General features: G+C 40.8%; 1 protein-coding gene across 1 annotated transcript in view; it reads right to left on the bottom strand.

Annotated features, from left to right (window-relative positions):
• Window positions 1-999: 999 nt before the first annotated feature.
• LOC124711909 (U-reduvitoxin-Pr21-like) overlaps window positions 1,000-17,879 on the bottom strand; it is a 62,188-nt gene continuing 45,308 nt past the window's right edge. The window contains exon 4 of the mRNA XM_047242162.1: window positions 1,000-1,277. Coding sequence (XP_047098118.1) covers window positions 1,162-1,277 — 116 coding nt within the window. The 3' untranslated portion in view covers window positions 1,000-1,161. The remainder of the gene's footprint in view (window positions 1,278-17,879) is intronic.

The raw sequence follows: 17,879 nt of genomic DNA, 5'->3' as shown, positions 1-17,879 counted from the left end.
ATGTTGACGGAGGTGACAGTAGAACTTTTGGTTTGGTCACCACGTTGGTACGGTCGTGGAGGGGCCCCATCTCTATTTTCTTTTAAAAAAAGCTCGGCTCCAGTTCACCATCGGCAATGGAGGGTGAAGCTTTGACAATGCCAGCCTCTCGTGCTTGGGAAACGCCAGTAAAATCATTAGATAAACGGCGGCCGAAGAACCCGAGACAGAAGTCAATAGGCAATTTGTCCATGTGGAATTATCTGAAAGGGAATATGATGAGTTCTCGTTTTTGGCTGAAGGTTGTCCTGCTGAGCTTGATGAAACTGACTGGTAAATAATAATACAGTTAATATGTCTTGCCAGTTTGGTGAAGAAGACGTTCGCGTACAGTGATTTCTTCTGATAGCGAAGTTGTAGATGATGAAGAATTTGTTAATAAAAAGCCATGAATAGCTCTGCTGCAGTCAGTTTCAGAAGTTTGGTTTACAAAGCTGACCGCAAAACAAAATTTGATGGAGAAAGAAATGCCTCAAAGTGAACGAAATATGGCTGCAATTCCAAGATGAGAGACATGTACGTCAAACGTGGAATGTAGTTATACAGTGTTTTCACACTGCATAAATACGGTCCACATTTGTCGCATAACTGTCTCTAAGTTTATCATAAACCAGTAAAGATTTATGTATCGGCAGTGGCAAATTACTACTTGCCAAAATTGTTGTATAATTATTATTTTCTTGTATATATGAATCTGCTTTAGAACTTGAACAGAAACTTGTGTTGGAAATCACATAGTTAAAAATGTTAACATTAAGAATCCTATTTTCTGTGTGCATTAACAAATACAGTTTACTGCTTCAAATAAAATATGTATAATGCTGAATAAAATGTTCTTGTTAAATAAAGGTGAAAGAAAATACAAAGCAAAGTCTAGTACGTTTTCACGGTAAGTAAGACCGGAGGTCACACACGTGGACCTCCATTTATGCCTTAGTGAATCATCATAAAATTATTTCATTTACATTTGTGTCACACTTATTTATTGGTTTGCTGGAAAATATGAAAAGAAACATTTGGTGCAACTTTTTTTTTATCTCAGGAGTGAAGAGGCTATAAATGAAATGTTATACATGTTTCTTGAAACTGTTATTACAAAATGTTGAATGTTGAGGGGTGTCCTCAGTTGGAGTCCACTTGGCAGGTCTTTCTTGTGCAGGCTCCGGACTTTCCATCTGACCGGCAGCGACAGATGTTACACCCCTCCTTGTACGTAGCACCGGGGGTGCAGGACACTTCTGGAAGACAAAACAGTTGCCATTACTGCTGTGTCCTTTGTTTAGCTCGTTCACAACTTGTTCAGTCAGTGATAATGCCACAGAACCTATTATACAATGTGTTTCAAATATACTATATTTCCAGAGGTGGTAGTATGGACCAAAACAACTAACAAATGCGTGTTCTAAAATGCGTACATTCAGAGCTGCGAGAACATGTTAATCGTCATTAGTGTGAAAAACGTCTCTTATACTTTAAGCTATTTTGTGTTACGAGCGAGCGACCAGTAGAATGCAGCAAGAAAATCAGTAAACAAATGTAAACATATCATTCTGTTAGTCTGAAACACCGCAGCTTGCTAGCATATGCCCAGGACTTAAGCAGAATCGTGAATACGGTTTACAATAACAATACTAACAGATGCTTACTACATTCTGTATCAACGGAAAATAAGAGAGGAATGAGTCCTGTCTGTTTACTGCATTCTGTAGGTCGTTTATAACAGCAAAGAACTTGTGGTAGAAGAGTAGTGTTTCACAGTAGCGGAATGAACAACTGCTCATATCCCGTAAGACCAGGTTCACAATCAAATGGGCAAAAAAAAGCAAAGATAGGAAATTTTTTTGAGAAAATGAAATTTTTATATTTTCAATAAAAAGAAGACCTGCGCCCTTGATTATGGTGTGACCGAGGGCCTGCGAGTCTGAAGTACGCAAACTGTGTGCAGTTTAGCCTCTCAGGAGTTATTTGAAATCAAAAATGGATAACATCGGTCAGTACTACATTAAATTTATGGGAGCTTATACCTAAGCACAATGAAACATCCTTAAATTTAATGATGTGGTGCTAACTCGAACTTTCAGTTCGGTTTTTTTTTCGCTCTTTATGGCTTTACAAAAAGAAATTAATACGAGGGTTAGAATTTTAATGGTGGCAACTATTTATTTACAGCTCGTACAAAATAGATACGTGTTTCAAAGTTTTACTGATCTTCAAAGAGATACTTTTAGCAGTGCCAGTTGTGTTGACAGTTCGAGCGGCGCGGTGTATTGCCCGTCGGATTTGTATCAGTTCTGAAGCGAATGCCGTGAAATGTTTCCTTCAGTATAGAAATCGAGTTGAACTCACGAGGGCTTAAGTCAGGGAAGTGCAGTAGGTGGTATAGCACGTACCAGCCCCATAAGTCAAACAAATCAGTAACAGCTTACACTGTACGTGCTTGAGCACTGTCCTGCAAAATGCTGGTCAGGTCCTGCAGAAAGTGTCGTCTCTTCTGTCTCTAAGTTGGTCGTAAGTTGTGTTCCAAAAATGAATAGCATAGAGACAGAATTGATGACACTTTCTGCAGGACAATACTCAAGCATGTACAGTGCAAGATGCTACTGATTTGTTTGACTGATGGGGCTGCTAAGTGCTATACCACCTACTGCACTCCCCTGACTTAAGCCCTCGTGAGTTCAACTCGATTTCTAAACAGAAGGAAATACTTCAAGACATTCGCTTCAGAACTGCTACAGATTCGACGGGCAATAGACCGCGCCGCTCGAACTGTCAACACAACTGGTAGTGCTAAGAGCATCCTACGACTTCCACATCGCTGGCAACGGGTTATACACAATACTGATGACCACTTTGAAGGTCAGTAAAAGTTTGAAACACGTGTCTATTTTGTACGAGCTGTAAATAAATAGTTGCCACTATTAAAGTTCCAACCCTCGTATTAACAAGTTTTATATATTATAGGTATAAATTCCCAAGAAAAGTTAACATGCTGCGGGCAGTTTCGTTAAATGGCTTCTCGAGAAAAAACGCATATGAAGTTTAGGGAAAACTTTCATACGTATTATTAGTTCAATTTGCATAAAAACTAAACGTTACTATGTATTTCTGATGTCGCTGAACACAGATCTGAAGTTAGAATTTGAAAATTCAAAACGGTTAGTCCAAAACTTACTTCTTGACGAGTTTTGCCCAAAATTTGACCCACGCTAGTTATGTTTAGTCTGTAATCCCAGGATCATATATCAACCCCTCATCTAACTCGAATTGTTGCTGTAGTGCTATTTTGTCGTTCTTTTTGGCGGAAAAAGCCGATCCGGCTGAGCTACATAAATTATTTTGTGAATGTGCGTCATGGCACGACAAGTTTTCTACCTGAGACGGACGACGTCTCAGGCTGAGAACGTTCCCCGGCCGGCCATTACACAGCTTCGAACAATTGGCTGTAGAAACATTTGTAAGACACGGATTATAAAACCGCCGCGTACTAACATTCTAGACACATATATCTTTCAAAAATACAATGAAATATCGAATTTTCGACCATTTTGAATGAGGACGTGGCCTTAAGGTATGCATTTTTTTTGAGTCATCAGTCTTCTGACTGGTTTGATGCGACCCGACACGAATTATTCTTCTGTGCCAACCTCTTCATCACAGAGTAGCACTTGCAACCTACGTCCTCAGTTACTTTCTGGATGTATTCCAATCTCTGTCTCCCTCTACTGTTTTTGCCCTCTACAGCTCCCTTTAGCACCATGGAAATTATTCCCTGATGTCTTAATAGGTGTCCTATTAACCTGTCCCTTCTCCTTGTCAGTGTTTTCTACGTATTCTTTTCCTCTCCGTATCTGCAGAGAACCTCCTCGTTCTTTACCTTATTAGTCCTCATAAATTCCAACATTCGTCTGTAGCATCACATCTCAAATGCTTCGATTCTCTTCTGTTCTGGTTTTCCAACAGTCCATGTTTCTCATTCATACAATTGTTAGAAATTTCTTCTTCATGTCAACGCCTATGTTTGATACTAGTAGACTTGTCTTAGCCAGGAATGTGCTTTTTGCCGGGGCTAGTCTGCTTCTGATGTTCTCCTTGCCCCGTCCGTCATTGGATATTTTACTTCCTAGGTAGAAGAATTCCATAACTTCATCTACTTCGGTGACCACCAATACTGATGTTAAGTTTCTCGCTGTGCTGATTTCTACTACTTCTCATTGTTTACGTCTTTCTTCGATTTACTCCCAATCCATATTCTGTACTCATTAGACTGTTCATTTCATTCAGCAGATCATGTAACTCTTCTTCACTTTCACTCAGGATAGCAATGTCATCAGCGAATCGTATCATTCGTATTGAGAGTTGGCAATAGTCTCTTAGGATTTAAAGGTTGGCTACAGCGCGCATACACAAGCTCTGGAATCTAAGATATTGTTGTCGCGCTTCGCAGCGCACGGATTAACTAGTGGCAGTAATGAGGCCAGTGTAGGGGCCCGCCTGCTATGGTGCGCACGTGTGTTGGGCGAGGGGTCGTCGCCGAGCTGCTGTACTGCCGTGTCCGCCAGCAGCGACACAGGATTTGGTATTTAGTTGATATTTTTTATAATTTGCAACACGCTTATTAATTTAAAGAAAAGGGTTTGCGTATGTGCGTAGCAGCAGACGGTAATTTTGATAATGATACGACTTGAATTCTTAAGGGAAACCATTGATAGGCAAATAGATTAAGTATTGATTTTTTTCATTGATTTCTTTTTTAATTGTCGGGAATTGTTTCACTATGTATTTAATTGAGAAGTATTTCAGTCTGTCTCAAGAGTTTGATTAATTTGTAATCTTGCTTTAATGCCACTGGAGCCAGATTTACATACAAAGCGATTGTTCAAAGAGCTTCTAGCGTTTTGTTAATTGAATGAGAAAGAATCGCTTTCAAAATAGAGTTTTTTTTTTAAAGGAATTACGTGTTTGGGTTATCATTTATCGAGTTTAGATTTGACCAAGCCCTTTCTCTTGAATTATATGTAGTTGTAGTAAGCAGCATCAGCCGCAGCAACAGCAGGAGCCGCCATAGAGAACATGCATTGCACTCAGCATGAATAACAGGTTTTTTTATATTTTTGTTAAATAATGGAATGCAGCAGATCAAGCAGTGTCAGCAGGAAGACCAAGTAAGTTATTTGTTGTGCACAGGAAAAAAAAGGAAAAAATAGTTAGACGATCTCTGTAATAGCAAAGTTAACAAGAGTACAAGCACGAGATTTTCCGTAGAAAACACGAGACAAGAAGATAGAGCTCGCGACTTTCACCTGTTGACATGCCTGCCAGGATACTTTTTTTTTTGGACGAGTCGTAGTTAGATATGCTTCGTCTTTCTACTGCCAACTGCAAGCTTACGCAACAGTAATCATTAGTGGAGGCACAGCATTTTGATCGCTTGCGCACTGGTTTGTACTAACAAAAAATTTTATTTCAGCAGTTTTGGCTTTGAATTTGTTGGTGCATTGTGTAATAGTTAATTGAACAGTGGAATTTTTAGGATAGCGGTGTATTTTAGTGACATATTTTCATTCGCATTGCGACCATGAGGGCGCGAGAGCACAAAAGAAAATGGAAAATAATGCAGATGCTACTGCAAACGCGAACGTAGATACGGCTGCGAACATGAATGTAGGAGCGGTTTCAAACGCAGTTTACGAAAATTCGGAACAGAGAGTAGAAAATTCTTTTGAGAATACTGAGATCCAGAATTTTCGAACAATACTGCGGAGAATCGGAATGTAGGCGAACATTGCCAACAATGCGTGATGAACAACTGTGTGCTACACGTAACTTTAGGACATGACAATACAGTGACGCAAACCGATCTCATTATGAGAAATTCCAGCGTTTCTTCCGCCTCAAAAGTGCAGAGTAATTTTGTTTTCCCCACTTTCGGTGGAAATTCAGGTCTGGTTGCCACTCCGATAGAGCGGAGTAATTTTGCCTTTCCTTCTGTTAGTGGAAATGCAGCTACTGCTTCTGCTTTAACAGAGAAGAGTAACGTTGCACTCCCTGCCCCCAGTATTGATGTTTTACAATTATTACTGAGTAAACTCACTGAATTTAATGACTGACAGGAGAGTAAACTCACTGAATTTAATGACAGACAGGAGAGTAAACTCATTGAATTTAATGACAGACAGGAAAGTAAATTCACTGAATTTAACAACAATAACGCAAAGAATTTCAAATCGCTTCAGAACGAAATTAACGAGAATCTCAAATTGTTTCGGGGTGAGGTGAATGACAATTTAAATAGTAAATTTGAAGAAATGACCAGTCAGTTGAAAAGTCAAGTACGTGAAGAATTCAAATCAGATATTAATAATCTTGTATCCCGACTTGATCACGTACAAAATGTTGATATTGCTGAAGTGAAACGACAGACGTCACAACAAGAATTGCAAGTAGAGGAATTAGCGAAAAATGTTGAGTACTGCAGTTACAGACCACCAATGAAGTTTCAAAGACAGAAACTCAATTAATGACAGTAACTAAACAGGTAGATGAATTATCCATGAAAGTGACAGAACTGAGCAGCGGGTTAGATACGAGGTCAGATGACACTCAGCCGGTACCGATAGCGGATACCGAAGAATTTCAGACTCTGCAACGCTTTAAACAAGGGCAGATGACAATCAGCAAAACAAACGTGACGTAAAAAATATACAGAAACACCTTGCCAGCTTCGAAGAAAAGATCGATCGCAGCAATGACACGGGTAGATCCGATAATTACCAAATTGGTAACGACAATGAGCGCGTTAATTATGGAAATGCCGACCACTTTTCTCGTAAATATGACACGTTTGCGGACGTAATGAAGGAAACGTGAATCATGCTGTAAAAGAAAACTCATGCGCTAAGAAAAATGACGAGTTTCACTATAAGCATTTTCTCACAGTTAGAAAATTTAAAATTTTTCGGAATGCTAGTCACGAAATCCACCATCGAGAGTGGTTGCAACAATTTGACTATTCTTTACCACCAACATGGCCAAATGGCCACAAACTGGAATTCATTTGCAGTTATCTTGAAGGACAGCCTGCAACAAGAATGCGCTCAATAGTACGTGAATGTCACACATATGGTGATTTTTATCACGCATTCTTATCTGCTTACTGGTCAGAGACTACACAAGATCGTGTAAAATATTACATCATTATGATGCAAAGTTATGAGCAGTCGAAATTTTCAACTCCAGTGCAATATTTTGAAAACATGATGTGCATGAACAGATATTTGACGAATCCGTACAGTCAGTCGGAATTAATTCGTATCTGTCTGACAAAACTGCCGATCAGATTACGCCACATAATTTTGGCAGATAGGTGCAAAGATGACTAGGAGGCATTCCAAGCTCTTTTGCAAGAATTAGAATTTGAGAACTATGAAAACACACAAAGAGATAATAGTAATCAGTATTGGAAAAATAATAATCCGCGTATGGAACCCGGACGAACCTCACGAGTACAGGGCGGAAGAAGATAGGCGCGATATGGGACATCAACCGTATAACACAGATCATAGACGCCAGAGAAATGATTTTTATGGTCATAGGAACTCTCAGTACAGTAATAGAGACCGCGGACCGCGAGAGCAAAGGCGTTGTGGAAATGAAAATTATTTTAGAAGGAATGGTCGCGGTAGAGACAACCGAAATTGGCGTGGACACGCAAATTACAATTCGGAACGCGGTGCTCATGCAGAATACAGAGCATCGAGCTCACGTGACAATTACGGTCATAACGATAATGAGAACCAAGACAGTTATGATGAGGGGACAAATCAAAATTGGCAGGATCACAGAAATTCCAATTTAGAGCGTGACGACAATGTAGAAATCAGACCACCCAAACAAAGCAATAATTCGCGGCAACACGAGCTGGCACAACAGTTACTAGCAACAAGGACTACAAAGGAACCGTTTGTTGCGGCGGAAAGCCGACACGCAAATTATGTTAACTTTGTTGGAGTGGAGGACATATTATTACAACAAAATGACAACAGCGAAATTATGTATAATCATCGAATTATAAAAATCTCGGTAGGAAATATTCTACTTTCAGCTGTACTTGATTCTGGCAACCCTGTGAATGTAATTAGCGAGACAATGTTTAAGAAGTGTGAACAGGCATCTGTTTGTCCAACCTTGCCATTATTAAAGACCAAATTAAAGGGAGTCATTCAAGGAAAGAGTGTAGACGTACGCAATCAGACTTCTTTAGTTTTCAGGTGTCAAGGACACGAGTTTTCTGCAAATTTTTTAGTAGTCCCTCTTTTATCAACAGAAATGATTTTGGGTGTGGAATTCCTACGTGAATATATGTTAAACTTTTGTAATGCTGAAGTCATGTTACGCGTTAATCAAATGCTAGTCACGCTTAAATTTCAAGGATGGCTAACAAAGGAGGATGAGGAAGTGAGTTATTTGCGTTTTCTCTTTCCGCTTGAGGCACAACAACCACTGAATTTGTCTAATAGTTGCACGGATAACATCACTACGTTGTACTGTGAAACAGAACAACCCATTAGTACAGAACAATTAATGGAAAGGAAAGTTTACCGAGACGAAGTAGATCCTAATGCAGACACTGATGAGTTATTTGAAATATTGCAAACAAATTGTGAAGTTTTTCTCACAAAACAGGAACAATATGTAACTTTCTTTATGAATTCAAGGTCAAAGAACATAATAAATTTTTTATACCACCATATGTCATCGCATTGACACACAGAGACAAAGTCAAACAGGAAATACAATCCATGTTAGAGCAGGGAATCATCGAACCTGCTGTGAGTTCATATAACAGCCCATTACACGTGGTAAAGAAAAGGGATAATCCCATTAGACTGGTTCTTGATTTCAGACAAATTAACAAAGTAATCCAACCTGAAACCGATAGACCACAGACTCTAAATGAACTATTGCAAAAACACCATGAAGTGGGAAGTATAGCATTACAGCACATCAAGAAAGCTGCAGACAGAAGAAAGAAACTGCATAATCCACGAGTCAACGTCAAGAATTTACAGGTAGGTCAAAAGGTATTGCTTAGATCACATCGACTATCTCATAAGGGAAAATATTTGAGTAGGAAGCTTTTCTTGGTGTATGAAGGACCCTTCCGTATACGACACATTGCACACTCAACCGCTGTGGAACTTTAGACAATACGATCACATAAATCGCGAGATCTTCATCACTTATCACACATTAAAATTTTCAAGGAATAAGGCCCTATGGGGTTTACTGATCTTTAGTAAATATATGTTTGGCGAGCATAGGTGCCCCAGCCGTTACAATATATTCTTCCGATTTTAGTTTTCAGTACTGTTTCATAATCTTTGACTAACCTGTTTATCTATTAATCTTTTACTATCAATCTATCCTGTATGAAAGACCAAGAATGAATGATTATGAATGATTTGTATTGTTTGAGAAAATGAGAACTTTGCAAAGGGACATTTCTGACGAGATGATTATACCAGCTGTTGACATCTTGCGACTGTTCACTGAAACAATGAAATTTTCGTGACTTATTTGAAGGAAAATGCAAGAAATAACTATGTACGTTTTTTAGGGAGAAATAACATGAAATAACAGAAACTGTTGACATTATCTTCAGCTAAAATATAGTGTATAAGTGGCTCTGAATTGAGAAGGTATATTTGATGGGCAATAGTGTAATTAGGAAACCTTCGAACTGACACTTGTTCTGATTTAGGAGGTAGTTTGAAGAGTGATGATTTATGTGGATTTTTCATGTTTATTAGTTTGCTAGGTAAGGCGTATGAGGATTTATGGACCACTCATGAATAGTGTGACACAATGAGGAAGCACTTTGCAGATATTTATAGAACAAGAGAAGGTAAGAAAGATACACATCTAAACGAAGAAACCCACAACGGTATTCTATGAAGGAAGATATAGCTTACACAAATTTGTGTAAAATTTAAGTCACAGTAATGTTAAGGTCGAGTACACACTTACTTAAAATCTAAGTCACAGTAAATTTAAGACATAATTATGAGTCACAAAAGGAGTTCTGATACAAATACACAGCAAAGTGTTATATTATGTGATGAATGAGTGCCAAGAATATTTTTTGCTCTGTGAAATTGTGTAATGGTAAGAATGATAGTTTCGCTTCTCTCCTTATTGTTGTTAAGGTTGAGTTTATTGCATTTCTTACAGGAAACATGACCGCAACAGAAGTTTTCTCCATTGCAGAAACGAAAGCACTTAACGTGACGTAATTTTGTGTAGTAGACGATATTTTCAGTTCGGAGCGTAGCATACTTACCGTTAAGGGTCGCGAGAAGAACGTTCCAGAAACAGTCGACCGTGACAAAAAAAAAAAAAAAAAAAAAGACACTGAGTTATGACCTAGATAATTATGTCATGCATTAAACGATTTATTTTCTCTTTCCAGAGTGAAATGACTCTTACGCCAAGAGGCGAGAGTATCTGCCATATTTTAGGAATGTGTAAATAGTAGTGTAAAATAAGTCAATTTAATATTTATCTAGTATTTTTCTATTTCATGATTGCCATTTATTGATGCAGTGCCGATTCCAGCACGAGGTTAATTGGAAAGTGATGATTTTTCTCTTGTCATGTCATAAATTTATTTATTGTCACCTTGATGAATAAACCATTTCTTTCAGTTTCTACTGGACAGATGGAGGAGTTTTGTGTGTTGTATTTTGTGAACAATCTATTTTTTTATTATTAGGTTTGTAGATTGTTTCTTTTTCTTGTTTTTTTGTGACCATCCAAGGTATGGCCACACAGATTCATACAAAAACTAGGGAGGCCTCCAAACAGAGACAATGAGGACTCCATATAAAAACGATTGAGACGCTATGCCACAGACATTGACGTTTGACATCAGAAATATTGACAGTCATTACAGACTGATAATTATAAATTTGGTATAACTTAGTAATGAGAGTGTAAAAATTCTGCCGCAAAGTCACGTTATTATTCACTAAATTTTGTACATATTCATGAATTGATTTGGCAAGCTGTTGGCTAGACTTTTTCTAAATGATTCTGTAACTTTTATTATACACTCCTGGAAATGGAAAAAAGAACACATTGACACCGGTGTGTCAGACCCACCATACTTGCTCCGGACACTGCGAGAGGGCTGTACAAGCAATGATCACACACACGGCACAGCGGACACACCAGGAACCGCGGTGTTGGTCGTCGAATGGCGCTAGCTGCGCAGCATTTGTGCACCGCCGCCGTCAGTGTCAGCCAGTTTGCCGTGGCATACGGAGCTCCATCGCAGTCTTTAACACTGGTAGCATGCCGCGACAGCGTGGACGTGAACCGTATGTGCAGTTGACGGACTTTGAGCGAGGGTGTATAGTGGGCATGCGGGAGGCCGGGTGGACGTACCGCCGAATTGCTCAACACGTGGGGCGTGAGGTCTCCACAGTACATCGATGTTGTCGCCAGTGGTCGGCGGAAGGTGCACGTGCCCGTCGAGCTGGGACCGGACCGCAGCGACGCACGGATGCACGCCAAGACCGTAGAATCGTACGCAGTACCGTAGGGGACCGCACCGCCACTTCCCAGCAAATTAGGGACACTGTTGCTCCTGGGGTATCGGCGAGGACCATTCGCAACCGTCTCCATGAAGCTGGGCTACGGTCCCGCACACCGTTAGGCCGTCTTCCGCTCACGCCCCAACATCGTGCAGCCCGCCTCCAGTGGTGTCGCGACAGGCGTGAATGGAGGGACGAATGGAGACGAGTCGTCTTCAGCGATGAGAGTCGCTTCTGCCTTGTTGCCAAAGATGGTCGTATGCGTGTTTGGCGCCGTGCAGGTGAGCGCCACAATTAGGACTGCATACGACCGAGGCACACAGGGCCAACACCAGGCATCATGGTGTGGGGAGCGATCTCCTACACTGGCCGTACACCACTGGTGATCGTCGAGGGGACACTGAATAGTGCACGGTACATCCAAACCGTCATCGAACCCATCGTTCTACCATTCCTAGACCGGCAAGGGAACTTGCTGTTCCAACAGGACAATGCACGTCCGCATGTATCCCGTGCCACCCAACGTGCTCTAGAAGGTGTAAGTCAACTACCCTGGCCAGCAAGATCTCCGGATCTGTCCCCCATTGAGCGTGTTTGGGACTGGATGAAGCGTCGCCTCACGCGGTCTGCACGTCCAGCACGAACGCTGGTCCAACTGAGGCGCCAGGTGGAAATGGCATGGCAAGCCGTTCCACAGGACTACATCCAGCATCTCTACGATCGTCTCCATGGGAGAACAGCAGCCTGCATTGCTGCGAAAGGTGGATATACACTGTACTAGTGCCGACATTGTGCATGCTCTGTTGCCTGTGTCTATGTGCCTGTGGTTCTGTCAGTGTGATCATGTGATGTATCTGACCCCAGGAATGTGTCAATAAAGTTTCCCCTTCCTGGGACAATGAATTCACGGTGTTCTTATTTCAATTTCGAGGAGTGTATATAATAGCATCACTATGGAATTACTTTTCTATTGTAGGATTATTTAAATATTTTATAACCAAAATGTGTATAACAATTATTGTAACGAATATTGTAACATTATTTTTCATCATCACTGGTAATGTAAAAATAGTAGTTAATTGGAGTTTGACGGCACAGGATTTATGCCTTGAAATTAAAATAATATTTTTTGTGTGGTGCCACATCTGTAATGATTCGTGGTCACAATCAAAACTTTGCCACTGTTATTGGGCAAACTAATCGTAAGAAAATTAGCTTGTCACCGTGTGGTGAGCCTTTTATTATGGCTGAATTGAAAAATACATGCCACAAATCTGTGATTGCTGTGGTGAGAAATTTAAAGAATATTGACTTTGCCACCGTGTGGTGAGCCTCACATTATTCATGACTTGAGATATATGCCAAAAATCTGTAATTGCTGTGGCAATAAAGAAAACATTTCACGTGCCTGTTTATATGATATAATATTATTCCTTGCTTAATTTCTGTAATTAGGTCAGAGATATCGTATTTTAAAGGGAGAATCTATTTTCTATAAAATATGACGTTTCCAGTATAGAGAAATACTCGACCGAGACTTGTACTACATAAGTTTGAGGAAGTACTTATGCAATAATGCATTGACGTGTGGTTGTCAGTGGACACGAGGTCCCTGAGTCTGCCAACACTGTCAAACTGTGTCATCCTGGGAGAATGGACGTTACGTATGGTTGTCACTGTACACAAGGTCCCTGAGTCTGCTTACGTTCTCAAACTATATCACCAGAGGAAAATTTGACTTCAGGTGTGTTTGTCAGTGGATATGAAGTCCCTGAGTCTGCCTACACCTGAAATTAACTGATCATGGAAAACAGGTGTGGTTGTCAGTGGATATGAAGTCCCTGAGTCTGCTGCACTTAAAACATGTAGACCTGGTTTCTTTTGACCAGAGGGAACTGCGAGCATAAAAACATAAAATATCGTGTAGTCAGGCCATTACTGACTAACGCCAAGGAAATGTAAGTGCCCACATGCACAAAATAAAATATTATTTTTACTGGTTATTAGGTTATGGTAGCTTATTGAAGACTATTCAATGCTTAAGTAGTTATTGTTACACATCTGTTAAAACTTATATGATCTTTTTTATCTACTTATGTAAGAAACTTGTTATATTTCCTTTGATGTTTTCTTATTACATACATACTAGGCTAGCAACATTTTCATATTTTTTTGTAAATGGAGCCATGTTTTCTCCTTTCCAATCAATTAGGCAAGCAACATTTCTACCATTTTGTATAAAATTTTAGCATTTTTCTCTTGCCTATATGCCATGCAAGAAAATTTTCGTCGTTTAAACAAAAATTTTTACTTAGATGCTAAGCAAGAAATACTTTTAGTCATTGGATAAATTGTAACATTTTTTCTCTTTGCCTAGTTTTTTCGTCGTTTTGTAAAAAAATTTACTGTTTGTTCCTTGCCAATATGTCAGGAAGAATAACCCCGCAAAATTTTCAAAAATGAGGTTGGGGTTTATGAGAGTTGGCAGTACTCTCTTAGGATTTAAAGGTTGGCTACAGCGCGCATACACAAGCTCTGAAATCTAAGATATTGTTGTCGCACTTCGCAGAGCACGGATCAACTAGTGGCAGTAATGAGGCCAGTGTAGGGGCCCGCCTGCTGTGGTGCGCACGTGCGTTGGGCGAGGGGTCGTCGCCGAGCTGTTGTGCTGCCGTGTCCGCCAGCAGCGACACAGGATTTGGTATTGAGCCGAAATTTTTTATAATTTGCAGCGCGCTTATCAACTTAAAGAAAAGGGTTTGTGTATGTGCGTAGCAGCAGACGGTAATTTAATAATGATACGAGTTGAATTCTTAAGGGAAACCATTGTCAGGCGAAAAGATTAAGTATTGATTTTTGTCATTGATTTCTTTTTTAATTGTCAGGAATAGTTTCACTATGTATTTAACTGAGAAGTATTTCAGTCTGTCTCAAGAGTTTGATTAATTTGTAACATTGCTTTAATGCCACTGGAGGCAGATTTACATACCATGCGATTGTTCAAAGAGCTTCTAGCGTTTTGTTAATTGAATGAGAAAGAATCGCTTTCAGAATATAGTTGTTTTTTTAAAAAAAGAATTACGTGTTTGGGTTATCATTTATCGAGTTTAGATTTGACCAAACCCTTTCTCTTGAATTATATGTAGTTGTAGTAAGCAGCAGCAACCGCCGCTTAACAGCAGGAGTCGCCATACAGAACATGCATTGCACTCAGCATGAATAATAGGTTTTTTATGTTTTTGTTAAATAATGGAATGCAGCAGATCAAGCAGTGGCAGCAGAAAGACCAAGTAAGTTATTTGTTGTGCACAGGACCAATAAAAAAATAAAAGTTAGACGATCTCCGTAATAGTAAAGTTAACAAGAGTATAAGCACGAGATTATCCGTAGAAAACACGAGATAAGAAGATAGTGCTCGCGACTACCAGTAACTTTTTACCTTGGGTTTTGATTCCACGCCTGAACCTTTCTTTTATTTTCACCATCGCTTCTTCGAAGTACAGATTAAACAGTAGGGGCGAAAGACTACATACCTGTCTTACACACTTTTTCATCCGATCACGTCGTTCTTGGTCGTCCGCTCTTGGCCATCTTGGCTCTTGTGCAGATTGTATAAAAACGCTCTCCTTATAGCTTATCAACTGCCTTGCCGCAGTGGGTACACCGGTTCCCGTCAGATCACCGAAGTGAAGCGTTGTCGGGTGTGGTCGGCACTTAGATGGGTGACCATCCGGGCCGACGTGCACTGTTGCCATTTTTCGGGGTGCACTCAGCCTCGTGATGTCGTTTGCGGAGACATTCCACCGAATGGTAGCGGCTCCGGTCAAAGAAAACCAACATAACGACTGGGAGAGCGGTGTGTTGACCACACGCCCCTCTTATCCGCATCGTCAGCTGAGGATGACAAGGCAGTCGGATGGTCCCTAAGGGCCACTTGCAGGCTGAAGACGGAGTGCCTATAGCCTACCACTATTTTTCTCAGAATTTCGAACATCTTGCACAATTTTAGATTGTCAGACGCTTTTTCCACGTCGACAGACTCTATGAACGTGTCTTCATTTTTCTTTAGTGGTGTTTCCATTATCAACCGCAATGTCAGACTTGCTAGCCGGCCGGGGTGGCCGAGCAGTTCTAAGCGCTACAGTTTGGAACCGGGCGACCGCTAAGGTCACAGGTTCGAATCCTGCCTCCGGCATTGATTGGTGTGATGTCCTTAGGTTAGTTAGGTTTAAGTAGTTCTAAGTTCTAGGGGACTGATGACCTCAGAAGTTAAGTCCCATAGTGCTCAGAGCCATTTGAACCATTTGAACCATTCAAAATTGCTCCTCTTGTGCCTTTACCTTTCCTGAAGCCTAACTGATTGTCATTTAACACACTCTGAATTTTCTTTTTCATTCATCTGTATGTTATTATTGTAAACAACTTGGATGCATGACCTGTTAAGATGAATGTGCGATAATTTTCGAATTTATCAGCTGTTGCAGTCTTCGGGATTATGTAGACTATTTTTTCCGAAAGTCCGATGGTATGTCGCCACATTCATACATTCTACATAACAACGTGAATGGTCATTTTAAAGCCACTTCCGCCAATGATTTTAGGGATTCTGATACAATGTTATCAATCGCTTCAACCTTATTTCATCTTAAATCTTCCAAAGCTCTTCTAAATTCTTATTCTATTGCTTGATCCATATCTTTTCTATATCGACTGCTGTTTCTTCTTCTGTCACGTCGTCAGACAAACCCTCCACCTCACAGAGGTCCTCACTGTACTCTCTCCTCCTATCCGCTATCTGCATATAACAATGGAATTCCAATTTATCTCCATTTCTTCACATTTTTCATGCAGCTATTTCACCTTAGCTTCCCTGCACTTCCTATTAATTCGTTCGTATGTGATTTGTATTTCGGTATTCCAGAATTTCCTTGAAAATTTTTTTACTTCTTTCTTTCGTCTATCAACTGAGTACACTGAAGTGTTAAAGAAACTGGTAAAGGCATGCGTATTCAAATACAGTAAACCGGCAGTATACGGCGCTGCGGTCTGCAACGCGTATGTAAGACAACAAGTGTCTGGCGCAGTCGTTAGATCGGTTACCGCTGCAACAACGGCAGGTTATCAAGCTTTAACTGAGTTTCAGCGTGGTGTTACAGTCGGCGCACGAACGAGAGAACAGAGCATCTCCGAGGTCGCGATGAAGTAGGGATTATCCCGTACGAATGTTTCCACGAGTGTACCGTGAATATTAGAAATCCGCTAAAACATCAAATCTCCGACATCGCTGCGGCTGAAAATATATCCTGCAAGAACGAGACCAACGACGACTGAAGAGAATCGTTCAACGTGATCGAAATGCAGCCCTTCCTCAAATTGCTGCAGATTTCAGTGCTGGGCCATCAACAGGAGTCAGGGTGCGAACAATTCAACGAAACATCATCGATATTGGCTTTCGGATCCGAAGGCCCACTCGTGTACCCTTGGTTCAAATGGCTCTGAGCACTATGGGACTTAACAGCTGTGGTCATCAGTCTCCTAGAACTTACAACTAATTAACTCTAACCAACCTAAGGACATCACACACACCCGTGCCCGAGGCAGGATTCGAACCTGCGACCGTAGCAGTCGCACGGTTCCGGACTGCGCGCCTAGAACCGCGAGACCACCGCGGCCGGCGTGTACCCTTGATGACTGCACGACACAAAGCTTTACCCCTCACCTGGGCCCGTCAACACCGACCTTGGACTGTTAATGACTGGAGACATGCTGCACGGTCGGACGAGTCTCTTTTCAAATTGTATAGATCGGATGGAGATATACAGGTATAGAGACAATTTCATGAATCAAAAGACCCCGCATGTCTGCAGGGGACTGTTCAAGCTGGTGGAGGCTCTGTAATGGAGTGGAGCGTGTGAAGTTGGGGTGATATGGAACCCCTGATACGTCTAGATACGATTCTGACAGGTAACACGTACGTAATCACCTGTCTGATTATCTGCACCCATTCATGTCCGCTGTGCATTCCGACGGACTTGTTCAATTCCAGCAGGACAATGCGACACCGTACACGTCCGGAATTGCTGCAGAGTGGCTCCAGGAACACACTTATGAGTTTAAACATTCCCGCTGGCCATTAAACTCCTCAAATATGAATGAGCATATCTGTGAAGCCTTGCTGAGTGCTGTTAAGAAGAGACCTCCACCCTCTTCGTACTTTTACGGATTTATTGACAGTCCTGGAGGATT

Source organism: Schistocerca piceifrons, chromosome 8, assembly GCF_021461385.2.
Source record: "Schistocerca piceifrons isolate TAMUIC-IGC-003096 chromosome 8, iqSchPice1.1, whole genome shotgun sequence".
Taxonomy (NCBI): domain Eukaryota; kingdom Metazoa; phylum Arthropoda; class Insecta; order Orthoptera; family Acrididae; genus Schistocerca; species Schistocerca piceifrons.
The sequence above is the reverse complement of the archived record's forward strand: the minus strand, read 5'-3'. Positions and strand labels throughout refer to the sequence as shown.